Source organism: Peromyscus leucopus, chromosome 7, assembly GCF_004664715.2.
Source record: "Peromyscus leucopus breed LL Stock chromosome 7, UCI_PerLeu_2.1, whole genome shotgun sequence".
NCBI lineage: Eukaryota > Metazoa > Chordata > Mammalia > Rodentia > Cricetidae > Peromyscus > Peromyscus leucopus.
The window spans coordinates 60,084,376-60,104,096 of record NC_051069.1 but is presented as its reverse complement, the minus strand read 5'-3'; the positions used below and the strand labels follow the sequence as shown (position 1 = coordinate 60,104,096).

At 37.9% G+C, this 19,721-nt stretch overlaps 1 protein-coding gene across 1 annotated transcript in view; it reads right to left on the bottom strand.

Annotated features, from left to right (window-relative positions):
- The window catches only part of Cntn5 (contactin 5), a 1,130,804-nt gene that overhangs the window by 127,980 nt on the left and 983,103 nt on the right, over nt 1-19,721 (bottom strand). Inside the window, exons 15-16 of the mRNA XM_037208201.1 lie at nt 5,205-5,332; nt 2,486-2,661 (exon numbers count right to left, since the gene is read on the bottom strand). Of these exons, the coding sequence (XP_037064096.1) occupies nt 2,486-2,661; nt 5,205-5,332 (304 nt within the window). The remainder of the gene's footprint in view (nt 1-2,485; nt 2,662-5,204; nt 5,333-19,721) is intronic.

The following is a 19,721-nucleotide window of genomic DNA, read 5'->3' as shown; positions in this document are numbered from 1 at the left end:
CCTACACAGGGATTTAGCTAGTTATACCTACAAAGCAATATAAAAATATAGAACTCATAAATAATCTAGTTGAAGAGGTAAGACCACTGTTGTGATGTACTTCTGTATCTGTTGAGATGCTGAACATCATCATTGAGATCTCCCTACTCCTCAGCCTTGAGGTTGGCTGACTCGTTTTATCCTACTGAGAGGTAATATACTAAGACACTTTCCCCTTCTTTTCCAACTCTCTGCCCCCAGCCCTCGCTGTCAGTCACCCATTGGCAGCATCAGCAGTCCTACTGCAGGTAGCAGCATCCAGAGCTTCAGAGAGGGACTTATTCTGTGCTCTCCAAGGTCCCACTTGTCTTTCCTAAGGATCCTTAATGTTCCGTCTCCAGATCATCTCCATGCCTAGGCTTAGACATTTAGAACAGACCTTAGTAACCATACTCTTCTTCCTGCATGCCTGACTTCCAGGGTCTTCCCTCAGTCTCTCTGGTAGAAGTCTGTCTGTAGCAGTTCATAGGGCCTCTCAAAGCTCCCTTCCTGATAGGAGCCCCATTTCTCACTCTAAGGCACCATTACTGTCTGGACATGAGTCTGCAGGGCAGGGAAGCAGGGCCAGAAGGGGAACCTCATGCAGCCTATATCCTTGACACCAACCAGGGTTTGAAATACTTAAGAGATCTGCGATGCACAATTCCTTTTACACTTCACAGCACCGATGTTACAAAATACACACTTAGTTCTAGAAATCATTTAAATATAAACACTAGTCTTATATTGCCTTAAAGCTAGAGATTTTTTCACTCCAAAGATTAATTGTCATATGGCTTGTAACTATGCATGAGGCTGGCGTGGAGCAAGGGGCCAGTTTTGCATCTCTTAAGGCAAAGATAGCACACATGCAAAGAGGGCAGAGCTGGCATTTGTGAAAAACATCAAAGATATTAATTTATAGAAATGGTATCAGCCCAAAATGGTCATACCTATGAGGCAACACAAAAAATTCTTTTATCTTATCATTTTTCCAAGTCCATCAATTTATCTATTGCTATTTTAAAATGTAGGCCAAACTTCTATATAGAGAGCCATTGATCATTTCAGATACATTTTACTTTGTATTTCTTATTGTTCAAGATAAAATCCTGATAAGATATACTTTTATCAGTTTATTTTTGTCTAAGTAATAGTTTGGGTTCTGTTTAATGATGTGATAAAAATCTTGTGAATGTATAATTAAGCCAAATTAGAGGAAGGAAAAACCCACGCAAGTTGTAAAAAAATGAATTTGACACAATCTACATATTCTATACACAACTTAGCCAGTCATAACTGGTCACTCAATAAAACGATTAATCACTCAGTTGGAAAGTGCTTCTGACATGCCTTCTCTCCTCTTAGCTGCAAAGTAAACTGGGATAACTTAGATGGAAGTGTTCAACTTGTGCTGTATTGACAAGTACAATACAGTCCATTCTTCTGTTGCTAAATGAAAGGATTTGATCAGAATCTAAGTTAAGAAGGATCTCCAAAATTATCTGGTCCAGATTCTTACTTCCTGTTGTAAGAAGGCTCAAGGAAGTACCTGTAGTTGACCAGGGATAGAGTTAGACTCCATCCAAAGAATTACTAACTTTAGGTCTAAGACTTTTCTTTTTATGATATCACAGAATGTTTAAGCTAAATCTAATGCAAAGTGAGTTTCACCATTTGGATTCATTATAGCTTTCTGATGTTTCTCAAAAAATTTTTAGGGAAAACACCCTGATATTAGTAATGACTTTATATTAAGTTTTTAGAGAGAAATGTAGTTTGGCTAAACTTGTCAGTCAATATAGAAATAAAATTATGGCCCCTCTCACCATCCTCACTATTTGTTCCATGGCCTTTCTTCCTCTCTCACTAAGTTGCTCTTTCATTTCTCAATGTGTCCATGGAACAGTGGCCTTCCTCACTTCTTTATGGGATCAGAAGCTGAGGTGGTCTATGATATGCAGTGTACATTATTTGGTTGATTACTATCAGATATATACTATTCAATATTACTAAAATACAAAGATTGGACAGACAAGAAACATACTATGAATGTTTATTGGAAGCTAGTGAACATGTATGACTATGGGTTGTGGGTTTAACCTTCACAGCTTAGGAGAAACTGGTGAGCCTTCAAAATTTTTACTTTTCTATAAGGAGCAGGGCAGATTCATCTATTATAATATAGTTATAGTTAACAATTCTTTAAATAGGAGAGTAGCCACTTTAATAGCAATATGACTTCTAGAAACAACATGGAAACATTTATGCTTTGACTAAACTAATTTAGCAAAGGCAAAGAAACCAGACTCGCATACTAATGAATTGCAAAGTTCCTGCTGGGTTTGTAATAATATTTTCAGTTATACATGACATAAAATAGTATAAAAACTATTTTTATACATTTTTACATTTGAGTCAACACGTATAAAATTACTACTCAAGAATTAAAAGTATATAAACTTACAGCCCTGATGCTTTCAAAATGTCCACCTTCTTTCTCAAAGTCAATAGGTTGTCCTTTTAGTGTCCAGTAGAAAGTGACATCCAAACTGGAGTCGTGGATGGCTTTGCAGTTGAGGACAATGCTCTCTCCAACAGTTAACTCTGTTCTTTTAGGAGTAAGCTCTATCCTTGTGGGTTCTACAGGGGTAAAAACAGATGCATTAGTATGATCACCTCCCCACATCTCACAATACCTTAAACTGTAGAGAAAGTTTAAGCATGGAACATGTACAGAGTCTTCAAATACATGCACCAGATTTTAATTTGTATCTTCAAGTATATCATCAAAAACTGAAATACTAGGGTTTTGGAAGCTACACCTCCTCCAAATTACTCTCTCAATGGAGCTAAACATATAATTCCACCACATTGAACTTGCTTTGTGCTGGACAAAACCCTCTATGAACTGGGAGGAGGCATAGAAGAGGGACTATCTATCTAATTATGAAATATAATTTTTGATACTTTGTGGCTAGTTTAACTATATAAAACCTGTAAAGAGCTGAATGGTCATGGTTTTATTACAGCAAAAATATTCTGTTAACTGGTAACAACTGAATTTCAAAACTGACATTTTTAATATTATTTTATGGACTTAGAAGAACGTTGAACCAATAAAGTGGAATTGGCCATGCACTCATTGATTAAGGTTAAATGACTGTGATGTGATGTGGGCGTGATTAAAAGTAGAGAGGCGACAGAGACAGGTTTTGTTTTCTCTTTCCTCATTGGAGTCCTTCGTGTAGATGGGGAAGAAAAACAGATATGGCAATGAGCTTCATTTTCATCTAAACTCCATCGTTTGCAAGAGGATCCTCCCAGAAGAAAGCACTACTCCTAGCTGTCTATGGTGTCTTTTCATACCTAACTAACAGCCTTCAGAGCAGTTCTGAGAATAACCCAAGCTGACAGCAAGAGTGACACTTTAAATATGAACCCTCTTAAGGTTATATCGTGTTTGGTAGCCTAAGTCAGGGCTTCGCCAGACAGCACAGGTGAACAGTGTGCTGTAGCTGAAGGTTTGTGGACATGGTGTTTCCTGAGTAACCCAATTTTCATTTCATTCACAGTTAAGGAAGAACATCTATCACTGATAAATAGTTTGTGGCTCCAATGCTACCTTATCGGAAGACGAGCATCCAGGGGACTAGGACCAAGGCTGGGTCCCTGGGTTGGATGCCAGTAATGTTTGATATACATGGAAATATTTGAAAAACTATATTCTGTTCTTCCCTTATGTTTGCCTTTTCTCTTATTGGAGTCTTGGCTATTTAAATTATGGTTTTATTTCTAAAAGTAGAGCAAGGTGAACCAAACCATATCTCTAGTCTGTCAGCATTAAATATAATACCAGTTGGGAGTCACACCAGCCACCTCCAAGACTTTTTTTCATTTTTTAAACATAAACTATTTTTCTATTTTTATAGGCAAAGGATGATTTTCTGTGTAATAGATATATAATGAAGAAGCAATTACTTTATAATTCAGTTGTTAAAAATACCATTTTGTTAATTGATGGGATTTTGCTACCTAAAATATGAGTTTAAACAACTGTTTTAAAGATTTCATTTTGACGTTTACTTTGTGTGTGCATGTTAGTTAAATTGCCTATGGAGGCTAAAAGAGGGTGTCAGAGTTCCCAGAGATGGCATTAGCAGCCACGAGATGTGGCTTCTGGGAACTTTGCAAGACAACAGATGCTCATAACTGCTGATCTGTCTTTCCAGTCTCCACTTCCATTTTTAAAACAGCTCAACTATTTAACACAATGTTGTGGACTTGAAATCTAGTTCATTTAGACCTAGGAAATTAGTAACCCTATAGACAGTAAGATCTACCTCACACAAAAATAACGACATATAAAAACCTTGTAGTCACGGACGTCTCTGAGAAGTTGTGGCACCAGGTGACCTGAGGTGCCTGCCTCCACTTTGTGAGACGGGTCCTCTTACAGCTACCCTGCCCTCCCCATTACCTGGTTAAAGTAACAGCAAATGGACAACCTTAGTTGGTGCTAGAATTGAGGAAATGTTTGAATATTGGAATGGTGAAGATTGAACTCAAGTCTCCAGGTATGTGAAGCGCTTGCTCTGCCATCGGGTTACCCCAGCCCAGATGCTGAAACACATTTTTATAACGTTAGCATTCTTTAAATTTTGTTACAGTGAACAAAAATTAATAAACATTTTTATTCATTTATTAATTCTGTTCAAAGGAAGATACTGAAATGTCTATGAACAGTGGATTCCTTTCCTTTTGTTATTTGCTTGCTTATTGATATTTTCGAGACTGGTTTTCTCACTTTAGCATGTGTGTGCGTGTGTGTGTCCTGACTTGGTGCTGGAATAGAACATGGGTCCTCTGGAAGAACAGTAAATGCTATTAACTGCTGAACTATCTCCCTGCTTGCCATCCAACCAGATTTGTATAACTAAACAATTTCAGCCCAAATGCTGGGGTTACAGATGGGAGCCACCATTCCTTGCTTTGTTTTAATTCTTTAAATGATGGAAATGAAAATTTGGTTGTGTTAGTTCTGAATTTTTAGCAAACTTTAAAACCAAGACATTCACATCAATCAATGCAAACACATGTATGTGTATCTTGCATTTATTTCCCCCCGATGTTGAGGCTTGGAAGCCATGGCTGTGAAACATCTGGAATGTTACCTGTAATCTTACCTTTGACAGACAGGGAAGCTATAATCTCTGCAGAACCGAAGATGTTCTCCCCTTGGCAAATATACTTTCCCTCATCTGCTTTAGAAGCATTTACGATCCGCAGGCTTCCGTCTGGAAGAATAGCTATTCTGAAAAGTATTAAAAAGGTTTGTTCCTGTTTCATTGCAAGATAAATGGAAAGAAATTCCAATGGAGTCCAAACCTCCTCTAAGGTGATAGATAATAAGAGGAAGGAGCTCTGTTGAAAATACAAAGTGGTAGATGCTTTCTCCTCTTCAAGATTTGATGCAATAAACCCACTTAATATCTTCTTTTATCCAAAAGATGAAGAAACTTGCAAGTTACTTCTCTTGTGATAGTTTCTGACAGTTAATTTTAGAAGTGGTGGAGAAAGGTGACCCCGAATTTAGGTATTATTGCTTGATGCTCTACTATCGCCTAGCCATATTTTATTACCAAGCTAAGGTATTTCACCTTATACCAAAAATGACCTCAAAAATCAAATAGAAAGAGAAACAGCATAAAAACACAGAGGAGGACAAGTACAGACATAAAATTAACTGTACACAGCTGAGAGGTGACTAGTGACTTTCCCAGCACCACGCAGGGTTGGCAGGTATGGAAACGTGGCCTGCTAACCAGGCTGCTCACACTGCACTCTGAATTATAGGAATGTGATGTTCCACTCTGCAAGTGGGCTCCTGCATGACCTTTGATAAAAATGGACCTTCCGTTTTCTATAAATGTGAAAAATTAAGGCATTATTAAAAATTTTAGAAGTTCAGTGCAAATGAGGTTGACATTTGGAATTACCACATTCCCCTCTGTATTTATCATTCTGGGAATTTATGTACTTCAGACTTAATTAGCACTTTGGTCATTTTATCCCTCTGCTGCTTGTGAAGTGTAACCCATTATTTCACCAGCACAGCAATCCACACAATCAACTGAAAGGCTGAAGCAAGCTTTGTGCTTTGGTGATACTGAATCTCAAACCCCAGAATTAAACTCAGGTTCCTGACAACAGGTTACTCCATGGTGACCCCATACTTACCAGTGGAGATTAAAGAACAATGCCGAAATTTGGCTTAGCTGAGCTACTTCGTTTTTATTTTAGGATGTATGTTCAGTATTGCTTATCACCCAGGGCTGACAGTTATTTAGATCTTTGAACAGCATAGCAATTGATAAAAGATTCTAGGCTGCTTTAAAGGTACTGTTTATAATGAACATTGCCATGAATAAAGATATCAGTTTAAAAATACCATATGGGTTTCACTATAGTTCAGTCTTGATTTGCAAGATATAAGATGGAAGATCAACTCAGAATCAAGACAGACTAAGAATAAAGAAGTTGATCTGCTACTTAAGATCTATGGAAAATACAGAGCCTGTAAAAGCCACACAGTCTGTGGTTGGAGTGATGGCAGTTAAAAGCACTTGTTGCCATACAGAGGACCTGAGTTCAGTTCCTAGCTCCTGTGTCAGGGACATCACTACTGCTTGTAACTCTAGCTGCAGGGGAAATGAAACCCTTTTCTGGCCTCCATGGCTACACACACACACACACACACACACACTCACACACTCACACTTGCAGATATACACATAATTAAAAATGAAATAAATCTTTTATTAAAATTTATATAAACTGGGTTGTAGTGCATGTCTTTAATGCCTGCACTTGGGAGGCAGAGGCAGGTGGATCTTTATGAGTTCAAGGCCAGCCCAACTACAGAGCCAGTTCCATGGCATCCAGAGCTACACAGAGAAACCCTGACATAAAAAAAAAAAAAGTTACATAATCCCTCAATATGGACAACCTAAAGTTCTGTTTATTATTTGGGAAGTGCTCATTTATTATCAAACAAGGAGATTGTGAACTTATTCCAGTTCATCTCTATTAGACATATAATACAAACCACATATTTGAAAGCAAAAAACATACTTTGTATACAAAATTCTGTATTTCTTGAACAAATTATAGACTGTTGAAATTTTTCTAAATTACTATAATTTTCACAGATTGTTAATACCTTGAGAATATTTAAGTTTTACCAACTTGAATAAAGCTTAATATAACAGGAGAGAAGTTTGACTTCAAAGTTCATCTGTTTTAAAGAAATAACGGTATCTTAGCTACTGGTAGTATTTCAGCTCTTGATTGAAGAGGAATGCAATCTCAGATCTCACAGATAACAGATATCCTAGTTTCTCTCTGTTGTGATAAATTACCCTGACAAAAAGCAAGTTATGGGAAAATGTTTATTTCAGTTCACAATTCTAGGTCCCAGTCCATCCCAGGAGGGAAGTCAAGGCAGGAACTCAAAACAGGTAGTTATATCCATACTCAGGAGCAGTGAGAGGATGAGTGCATGCATGCTTCTCAGTACTCAGCTTGTTTTCAAGACTTACCCAGTCCAGGCTCCCCTGCCTAGGCAACGGAGCTGCTCAATGGGTCTTTCTACACAAATTAACATAATCAAACAACCTCCACAGACATGTCCACAGGCTAACCTGATCTGGACAATTATTTACTGAAACTTTTTTCCTAGGTGATGCTAGATTATGTCAAGTTGACATTTAAAATCAACCATTGTATTAAGTAGCAGATCTTTCTTTTAAAAGATGGTATATAAACATGCCTGTACCACTAGTCTACTAGTGAGGATGAAGATTTTGAATACTATAATATTCATCCATTAAATAGAAGTGTCATTTAAAATCTTATCTTCTGATTTGAAATTTAAATCTTCACCTTTTATTTTTAACTTGGAAAAGACAAAGCAGGTAATGAATGAGATTTACATCACAATGTCTGGCTACCACACACATAATTACTTAGATATTAAAGACTAAATTAATATTTCCAGCCTCATTATCTTCTCCCCTCTGTTGTTACTATTTGACTGCTACATTTTTGGATGTTCGGACTTGGGGATTAATTCTGTTGAAGTGATCCTTGAACTTGGAACTAGATAGTAAAGGCATGGGGAGGAGGGAGTTTGAGGGGGTGGGAAGTGATTTAAGAAATGCAAACCAGCATATTACTTGATATGAACCTCTACAAGCTCTGATCTCTAGAGTCTGTGGGTTGCTTTGTTCTCACCAACAACTAGTGACTGGATCTGCCTTGCCAACCTGTCAATTGTCCTAGTCTTTCAGCAAGGTCACTGGCTCACAGGCGTTATTGTTAGCAATGTGATGTGTATATTTACTTACAAACATCATGGCCAATTTCATTTCCATCTTGGGTCTCCTGTTGTACACCCTCAGTTAGCGTAGACCTTTTCAAATAGACTGCTTGTCTAAGAATACCATTTATTTTGATGCTGCCATAGTGTTTAGTGATTGTGTCAATCACTTTCTGTTGTAATGGCAGAAGAAATGAGATAATCAATCGAAAAGGAGAGGCTTAAGATGGCTCATTGTCAGAGGTTTTCCTCCATGGTCAGCTGGCCCCATTGCTTTGAGCCTGAGGAAAGGAGGTGTATGTGAAGTAGAAAACCTGCTCACCTCATAGCATCCAGCAAGCAGAGAGGAGAGGAGCACTTTAGGGACAAGATATGCCTTGCAGAGCACACCCTGCATGACCTGCTTCCTCAAACCTATGCACTGCCTCTGAGTTTCCCATATGCCTAATACATACTGTACTAGTACAACTATTAAGTAGGAAATGCATCACTCTAGTCTCCTGCTACCATTTCTCCTTCCATCCCATTTCTTGGAACAAGAGAACAGACTGCTGAGGTTCTTAGGGGCCAGTTTCCTAGGGCAAAACATAGAAGGGAAATATTGGGTTATTGTGTATTATGATTACATAGAAAAGCATATCCAGAGAGAGAGGTGGGGGGCATGTGGTCAAGTATACCACTATATGCACAGATGGTAAAATGCAATCCTGTGACTTGGAATTTTAGAGTAGAATGTGTAACTAGGCTAGTCAAACCTCATTTTACAGATTAAGAAATTACAAACCAAAAAATAAAAATGTGTTTGAGCCCAATCAGTTACTAAAAGAATAAAAAGTTATCAATAATTCCTGTGTGCTGTTCAAGAGGAAGTACTTGTGACAGTTTTTTTTTTCTCAATAACATATAATAGCAAACTTGAAAGCAAAAATACCTTTGATTACTCTTTTCCTTCTTTAGAAACTGAAGGATGGATGGCTTAGGAGGATTTGTTGTTTAAAATGTCCCAAATGTTCAGGGAAGTCCAGGTATGACAAGATAGGATCTTATCTGCATGCTTCGATTGTTTTCCAAACACATTCCTGTTTGTAGCAGAATTAATGGCTATCCACGTTGCTGTCTCCTTGCCAGCTTTTAGTTGGCTGCTGTTCTTCCATTCCAGAAGCTTCTTGAGTTTCTTGACTCTCCCGCAGATTATATTACATATTACAGCAGAGATCATATCATTTCTTAGAAGTTTTCATGATTTATTAGTAATATAAGCTTTCAAGCCAAAAAGCATTGGGTTCAATTTGCTGCCATATACATATATCTCCCATGTATGATTTCAAGTAGCTACTTAATCTTGTTAACTATAATACTGGCATAATAAAACCCAACTAGTTCTTCCGAAGTGTTAGCTAGATAATATATGTAACTTATTATTCTTCATTTGAGTTCAGTTTGGGAGAAGAGAGGAGGAGTAGTCACCAAGGTTTTGAGGTCAGAAGGACCATGAAGTCTTGAAGAAACAAATGGCTAGTTTAAAGATGGTGGTAAAGGGGACATGGAAAGACCCAAGATGGGGGTAGATGAGGCAGAAAATCATACAGAGCTTGGTATAGTGTGAACACAACCTGGTTCCACAAAACACCACAGAACTGTCAACTGTTTCAACAGCTTTATTGGGTTATTAAAGGCATACCAGAAGCTTGTATATTTAACACATATTGGGGAATCCTTATGTGTAAATAGAAGGTCATGTAAGCATGAGAGTCATGAAGGTCATGTAATTATGAGAGTAAACGCATGTATCACCCTGAAGACTCACTCACTGCACGCCTCTCACTGTCGCTTCCATCTCCTTTCTATGCCATCCTATACCAGACACCTGCTTATTTGCCTACTGTATTTTGAATTTTTCTACACTGGAAATACATGGAATAACAGTGTGTGTGTGTGTGTGTGTGTGTGTGTGTGCGTGTGCGTGTGCGTGTGCGTGTGCGTGTGTGTGTGTGTGTGTGTGTGTGTGTGTATTACTGGGAATTGAGCTCAGGGCCTCATGCATTTGAGTCAAGAAATTACCCTCCAAACCACACACCAGGTCTAAACATTCAATTTTGTGTAGTTTTTTTTTTTTTTTTTTTTTTTTACTCAAGTTGAGATTTATCCATGCTGCTATAAGAGTCAATAATGAATTGCATTTGTGGTTGAACTTTTGTCTCGTGTGCACAGGTACCATAATTTAGTCTCCATTCGTGTGTGGCTCAATGTTGAGGCTTCCTTCAGTTTAGGCTGATTACAAATGGTGTGATCATGAATGTTAGTGAGTACATCTAAGGGAATGTTTGCTGGTGAGAAAATGTTACCTACTGGGATGAGCAGATCATTTTGGAACAAACTTGGGCACTCTTCAATGGTGTTTCAGTTCCTGTTCTTTGAAGGAATGTATAAGGATTCTTCTTGTGTTCAGACAACCTTTTTGTTTCTTCATCTCAATATCATAGTAGGTAGTTAAAAGGCTTTCTGTGGGTTGATTTGGAATTCCCTCCCAGAGAACAGTGTCTCCTTGTGGCCCTACTTCCCATCTCTAAGTCTTCTTTGGTCAAGTGATTATTATAATACCCAAAGACTGTTAGTTCACTTTTGAGAGTACTTTTTTTCACTTTTCAGAATACTTCATAGTCTAAAAATATCTAATCTATGAAAAGACACTGAATGTACAAGTATAGCATGCAGAAGTTTCAGTGTTGCTAGACTCAGTTTTGTTTCATACATTTTAATTGTCCTATATATGCCACAATATATACAATAAAATTAGAGTCCTGAAGACACTGTTTCGCTCCAGTAGTCCCTGATCTTTGATTCTTAAAATTTTTTAGCCTGCTCTTCCATGATGATCTCTGAGCCCTGAGAGCAGGAGATATTCAGATAGGGTAGATATTCCATCTGAAGCTGATGTTCCATCTGAAGCTGATCAGTTTTGTGCTTTGATGAGTTATGGATTTCTATAACAACTACCATTTACTGCATAAAGAAATGTCTTTGATGGTGTGTGATAGCTGCACTGAACTCTGGGCCTAGAGATTCAGATTTAGAGGGTGTTTTGATACAATGTACATTTAGTGGAATAATAGCAGCAAATTCACCTTGGGTCTAGAACCTGAAAGTGGCTGCTTCTTACCATAATTCCTGCCACTGTTGCATGCATGGACATATCTTTCCATGCCAGTCATTATTGTTATTCACAGGATTCATTGCTGGGTAAGACCATTGATTATCACCTCCACCCACAAGGATTCTATGTAGTACCTTTCAGTACTGTGAAAGCTAGCCACAGGGTATTTATTCTTAGAGAATGAAGAGAAATGAAGATTACAAGTCATAGGATGTTCACTGTGTTATAACTGCTTTTAATATGATGTGGCTGAAAGAACAAATTTTGGCTAAATATTAATTTCTAGGATTTATTGTTTACATCTTGGTCCCTCAGAAGAAATGCTCAACTGACTTGAGATGACAAGGTGTGGTTCTGATTTGCAATAGCCTGACAGTGAGAATGAATTCTTTTACTTAGCCATTTCTATGTTTTTTTGAGATGTGTCTGTTTAGGTCCTTTGCCCATTTTAAAAATCATACTCTCTTTCATGTTCAACTTTTTGAGTTCCTTGTATGTTCTGGATATTAATTAATTTTGATGAATGCCTTGTAAACATCTCCCACTCTGGAGGGTAGCTCTTAGCTTTGTTTTCTATGCTTAAGTTTTTTAGGTTTATACAACTCTTTTAAGAATTTAAATTTTTGTTGCTTCACTATCTACACCAACATTTTGAAGTGATCGGTTCCCCATGTTTTCCTCTATGAAGTTCACAGACTCAAGTTTCACATTTTTAAAACTATATTTTGGGTAGTTTTAGTGTGCATAAAGAAGAAATTATCTGGATTTCTTCTTCTCCATCCATACGTAAGAATCTGGTGGCATTATTTACTGAAATAAAAAAATAAATCCTAAAATCCTAGGGAACTGCAAAAGTTCAGATTTTAAAGAAACCCTGAGAGGAAGCGAAACCGAACACACAGGCTTTGGTTATCACAACCCTCGAACTCCCCACACACCTGGAAGCTGTGATAATTGGATGATAGCATGGACACATGGACCACAAGAATAGAGCAGGGGACCCAAACTTCAGTCCAATTCATAAGGTCATCTGACTTTTCACAAAAGTCTCAAGAGCACACCATGGAGCAGGCTTACATGTTTTAAAATGTCATTGTTCAAATGTTCACATTCGTTGTGGGGGTCCAATATATTTCTTTAGTTTTGATTCCATGTGCCATCGATGAGATGTTGAGATGGTTCTTTCTGGTTGTGACACGGGTGGTGTGATATCTTACTTTTACTGAGTAAGGTATCACACCAATGTACTTCCACACTTCATTTTCCTCTAACACTTCCAGCCTCAATATGAGTCAAATATCTTTATACTCCCTTTCTGATGAGAAAGTTCTGGTTTTTGTTTGTTTGTTTGTTTTTTTGTTTTTATTTTTAGCATCCATTACCAAGTCATTCAAAGAGGTTCTTCAAGTGGCAGAGACCTGATTCCAGAGACTCTTTGGTTTGTTGTTTGTTTGGCAGTCAGCTTTTCCTGTTGAATTTGTAGCCTGCTTCCCTTATCTTCATCAACAGCTCAATAACAGACATTTAGTTCAGCATTTGTCAAGGATTAGATACTCAGCCTGAAGAAAATACTAGGTTGTACTTGAACCATCTAATTTTATAGATGAAAAAATTGAGTGCCACAGCACATATAATGCCTTTAAAAAACACACTGGTAGATGGTGTTCTCTGATAACATTTATTAAGTTTTTGCTTGATAAAAGCTTTAGATAGTGTTTTTCTACATTAACATACTCGGTCATTTCTGGAGATAGAACCCAGGGCCTTGCACCTGCAAGGCAGCCACCCTACCACTGAGATATATCACCAACCCCTGCATTAACTTATTTCATTTCTTGCAAAAACTCCAAGGCATATCATTTTACTCATTTGATATGGAAGAGGAAGGAAATGCACAGCAGAAAGACCAAAATAACTGGATAAGATTTTAAAGTAAGCCTGCTGGATTCTGAATTTATACTGTGGACTATTCTTTGCTGACCTGAAGAAATTTTCCAAAGAAAGCTTTGCATAAAATCACATGCAATCTGACAGCTACGACAGGCCGCAGAGCCTACAGAGCAGAGACTCATGGGTAACAAGACAAGACACACGTTTCTTACTGCTGAGGGAAACAAAAGCAATTCATAGTCTTTAACTTGATCAGTTAAAGTTTTAAAAGCTAAGTGCAAGACACATTCAAGTGGACTGCGCTGTCACCAGCTCTTGCCTTTAGACGTAACTGGAAGAAAGGAGTGAGTTGACCCAGAAAGTGCACGCAGCACTGGGAACGCAGGGGAGAGCTTAAGTGCAGAAGTTACTTTAATTAATGGGCCTCCACCTCAGCTCTCGGCATCACCACCGGCATTTTGCAGAAAGCACAGGGCTCTTTGTGTTGAATCACTGAATAATCACACAATCTCTAGGCTCTGAAGCAGGAGTGAGGAGGATGAGCCTCTTCGTCAGCTTCTTGTAGAAGGTGCATGAAACAAAACAATAAAACAATGGACTTGTTTTCTTTTCTGGGAGATGTCTCATTGAGATTTGCCTTAAGCATTTATATTCTACACTCACGAGACTCTAGTTTTCATATTTTTCTTTAAATTGATTTCTCATTCCACTGTTATATTTTCCATGGGAAATCCTGCATATGTATGCATCTGTTTGGGTGCCATAGTAGGAAGCTTTTCTTAATCTCAAGGGAGTCTACAATAAAAACCAGGTAAGAACCTCCATCAAATCCTTTATTCTATAGGCCAGTCGGTCCGGAAAAGGCAAGCCCAGGGTATTTCTGTTTCAAATTTAGGAAAACAATCAAAATACTAACTCTAATTCCATCCTTTGCTTTTTCTTCTCCCTATGACAAATGAGGTTCCATATTTTAGATTTTTTTTTTATATTATATTTTGGAGTGTCTGTGCCTGTGTGTGTGTGTGTGTGTGTGTGTGTGTGTGTGTGTGTGTGTGTGTTTGTGCATGCATGCACGATTATGTGCAGGTCAGAGGTTGATGGTGGGATTTTGGTCAATCACTCTCCACCTTGTTTCTTGAGACAGGCTCTCTCTGAACCTCATTTGGCAAACTCTTCTCGATTCCCACTTTAATATCTGGTAGAGTGTTTTTCATTCTCTACTTTTTGTTGTTTCTCAAACTATGCCTGAGCGATGCTCCCTGCAGCTCACTCCTGTCCTTTCATTCACATAAATACTATTCCTCTATGTTGCTGTATTCCTGCAGTCAGTAATATATTGGTATAAATGTTATCCTTAAACTGAAAGCTGGATAAGAAAGAAAGCAAACATCGTAACAACACAGTCAGCGGTCAATAAATGGCAGTTCTTAATTACTCAACTTTCTCATTGGGATTCTGAGTCAATGAATATATTTTAATATAAATTTGAGTTTCTATTTGATTTTTAATTTATTATTTATTAATAGTAAATTTGAGTTTCTCATGAGGGTTGTGATGAGAGTTCTGGCCATCTAACTTTACTTGGAAAGTAAAGAGTGACAATAGTAAAGTGCACAGCACGGGGAGAGCAGTGCACTGGATAAGAGTGACAATAGTAAAGTGCACAGCACGTGGAGAGCAGTGCACTGGATAAGAGTGACAATAGTGACACGGGGAGAGCAGTGCACTGGATAAGAGTGACAATAGTAAAGTGCACGGCACGGGGAGAGCAGTGCACTGGATAAGAGTGACAATAGTAAAGTGCACGGCACGGGGAGAGCAGTGCACTGGATAAGAGTGACAATAGTTAAGTGCACAGCACGGGGAGAGCAGTGCACTGGATAAGAGTGACAATAGTTAAGTGCACAGCACGGGGAGAGCAGTGCACTGGACTGCAAGTCCTGCCACCCTTTTTTTTTCATTTAACACACTATTCATAATTTTAAAATTGATTTAGTACCATTTCGCAGTAGTGAGGTACAGCCACTGACACGAACACCCTGTTTACCCTTGATAATACAAAGTCACTCAGAACTTGGCAAATGCTATCCCCCCCCCTTGAAATCCCCCTTCTCCAGCCAGCTATGAACCTGTGTGTGTAGGGTTTTATGTTTTATGCTGAAGTAATTTTCCCCTTCTAGGCTCTTGAAGATTTGATAAAGCCTTTCTCAACTTAAACTTGCTTCTTCATTTTTCCCTGCAAGCTTTTGGCTTAGCACTAATGAGCAATCGACCTCTCCAAAAGGAAGAAACTAAAGCCAATCACAATGAAGGTGGGAGGAGCTTCCGCAGGGTTTTACCCAGGATTCCAAACTTTCCACTGAGAAGCTTCTAAATCTGAAATAGAATTAAAGTAGCCATGAATGGCAACTGTCAGTAAAAACAAAACAAGAATGCCCCCAAACAGTTGAGGTGGTGTAGAATCTTTATTTATACTGGAGCTTCTCCCAGGGTTCTAAAGGGAATAATTTATTTGTCATTAACTTGAGGGGTAAAACCTGCCTCTGTTCCCGAATGTACAATAAGAGAACAAATACTTAGAAAGAATTGCCATGCTCATTACTCCTTGACAAATATCAACATAGATTCGCTGTCTTCATTGCTTCCTGAGTCTGTGTGCGCTTTTGTGCATGTGTTATCTTTTCAGACTGTTGTCTCTATAAATATCTAAATCTCACAGGGTCCAGGAGTAAATTATTGCACTTCTGAAACATGCAAGGTCGCAGAGATTGAATTCCAGGCAAAATTATGAATTTTTGATATTCCCACCTGGGATGACTTTTAGTCTGTTTTAAATTATGCTGACCTAATTAGAAAGCTTGACCATGGCTAAGCTCCTTAATATTGAAAGGATGCATTTTATTTAAGTCACATTCTCCTGGAGGGTAGCCATGCCACTGAGGCACTCAAGTCATACTTCCAATGGCATTAATTCAATGTCACTTAATTGATTTTTATATATGGCAGTGGAGAGTGAGGTGATACTCTCAGGGTGGTCAGTAAAAGTGTTGCCTTTGCTCCCATCTTATCTTTATTTATCCTATCTATCTTGACTTATCTTTATTTGAATTCTCTGCTTTCATCTTTCTCATTTACCAAATGAAAAGAGTGGCTTAGATTTTTTATAACATTTTCTCCTATTTTTCTGTAGAGCTGAGGTTTTAATTTCTTAGTCTAGGATGACCTTGCATGGATTCCCTTCTATGTTACAGTAATTGTGTGCTTTAGGGAATGTCTGCTTTTTTCTTGTTGTTTTATTTTGCTTTGAAATTGTCTAGAAGTTTTTTCTCATCAAGATCATCTCAGAACAAGAAAGGATTCCAGTTTTCATATTCTACTTGGGCCACACAACAGGAAGCAGGGCACTATCTCCTGTGCCAGTAACATGTAAGAATATTGAATATTACTCAGGGCCCTGGAGACAACCTGATCCCCTTCTGACAAGAATCCAAGAGCTAATTTGCATAAAATATTTTTAAAAGTTTTAGTCAGTATTTCCATGTGTAAGAAGAAGAAACATGTAAAGTAGAACTGTAGTTGGAGTTTTCTCCAGTCCTTCTCAGGCCCACAGCCACTCAGACCCAAGTAATACACAGAGACTTATATTACTTATAAACTGTATGGCCATGGCAGGCTTCTTGCTATTAATCTATAAGTTGCCACGTGGTTTGTGGCTTACCGGTACTTTACATCTTTTCATGGTGGCAGCAGCTGGCAGCGTCTCCTGACTCAGGCTTCCACTTCCCAGAATTCTCCTCTCTCTTATCCCACCTATACTATACTTTCTGCCTGGCTACTAGCCAATCAGCATTTTATTTATCAATCAATCAGAGCAACACATTCACAGCATACAGAAAGACATCCCCAGCGTAAAATTTTGGCTAAGTTTCAGGCTTAGGCATATAAAAAGATTCTGAAAGATGTGAGGCAATTACCTGCTTACCTGAACCAGGACTTCTATCAGTCTTTATCTACTTTTAGGGGTTAACATATTGTTGATGTTTTTGAGTTTCTTTAATCTTAATTCTTATTGTATGAAAATTTGATCTAGAGGCTCTTGGTTGAGATGAAATCTTTTATGTATGGACTAAGTGACTTTGCACTTACAGTTTAGTTTCTGAAATAGTCTGTTTGTAAAATGAGAAATCATGCTTATCTGGAAGTAGTGAGACCTGGAGAAGTATAAAATGGCTGTCACTGTGCGGGGCTAATAGAAAGCACTCAGTTACTTAACATTAAACATAATTGCTACTCTTCATGCTACGCTCTTGATGAGACAGGCTGCATGCCAGATTCTTTTACCCAAGAAAGTTTCTATAGTAACAGTAAGCTAAGGACCAATGAAGCAAAGAGGCAGGCATTCCAAATGCTAATTGTATTCTTGTCAACAGGAAGAGCAGGTGTATAGATTTGGGTATAGGGGAAGAAAGAATGCCAAATAGGTGGGTCATACCAAAAGAAGATGGGGAGGGGAGATAACCATGGTGTTGGGAAATAATTAAGGCAGATTAACTGGACAATTTAATTTACTGTGAGAAAATAATAAAAAAAATTACAGTTTGATTTAGTTGAGAATAGTCCAAGTAGTACTAATGACACATGGAAGACAGAATTGAGGTCATCATGTAGAATACAAAATTGATTAGTAAGAAATGAAAATTCATGGTCCTAGTCAAGTTGGGCTATATCACCAAAAGAACAGCCTCAGCTTCAAATACTGCAGGCAAGGTAAGTTAGCATTTTTTGTTTGTTTTTAGGGCAATCATGATTTCTCTATAGTTAGAGGCTCAGCTTCCAAGGAAATTTCAAATATTATACTAACCAGTGCTCTGCGTTTTCCTAAAAACATATTGACCACAGCTCACATATATGCTGTTATTTCATGACCATGGGAAAAGAAAATAATTCATCTAGATGCAAAGTTTTTAACTATGTCTTTTAGTTAATGCACTGAGGAATTGTAGAGCAGTCATGTCAGCCACATGGTCTGGAGTACCTTGGGCCTACACCATTGCTATCTTCCTTGACAGTAAACTGACTTCCACCCTTTGCACGCATGCATAGGACCTGATTTCTTTTCTGAAGGAAGAAAGTTAACTTTTGAAAACCAATATGTTATGATTAATTTGTGATGTTTGTTTGAGTCTGGCTTGCTGGTTGTTTTCAGGTTCTGTGAAGGCAGCCATGGTTGTACACTAGTTCTTCCTTTTTCCTTTAACTCTAATATGGGACCCAGACTTAAGTGTCAACAGAGTGAGTGAAGACAGGAATGTAGTCACAACTAAATTTTCTTGAGAATATATTGCTTTAAATGTGTTGTATCAGCTTTTTGAAATTCTATCTTTGTCTATTGATGGTTTAGGTAATCTGAACTATAAAAGGAGTAGGTTTCAGACAAAAAGCATTGTATCTTAATCACTTCCTCAAGATAAATGAACAAAAGATAAACAGTTCCTTAACATTTTCTTTTGATTAATGGATTTACCTTCCTTGATACAGTGTTTTAATTATAATACTTTGGAATCACAAGTTGAAGCTATGCCTAAAAATGGCACTTGGATAGTATTGAAAGTGACACGAATTTACATGATAGCATGACTAGGAAATTGTTCATGGAACCACAAAATAAAAGCTTGGAAATTAAGACAGTTGGGGTCTAAGTATTGTTCTGCCCCATTGGCTGTGAGCCGTTAAGCAAGTCATTTCACTTAAATGCGGTTTCTTTCATCTACAAAATTAGAACATTAGTCTTGCAGGCTTCTAATGTCTACTTCAGTTATTGTCATAGCCTCCTACAACTTCAGGGAAAAGAAAGGTTTTTGTTTTTCCTTAATCTAAATATCTGATCCAACATGAATGGATTGGGTAAACCTGCTAATTTTTCTAGTCAGAACCTGCATATGAACTGAATTCACGAACACAAGCTAGTTAGTATCTTCATTTTAATATCTACTCTGGTTGTGATTAACTCAACAATGGAAGGACACATTTTTCATGAATTTTAAAATACTATTGTGTGTATTTGACTGAACTCTGGAGAGAAAATGAGTTAAATTTAAAAAGTATTCTTGGAGTAATTCCACCACACAGTGAGTGACAGCCTGTGTAAAAACTTACTTATTTGGAAACAAGAGAGAGCTGGGGTTAGGACAATCCTTGCTTGAACAGTACGAAATAAAAAGGAGAACCCTTTCCACATTGTTAAGAATAGCATATTGTCTTATAGTGAGATCCCTTTAG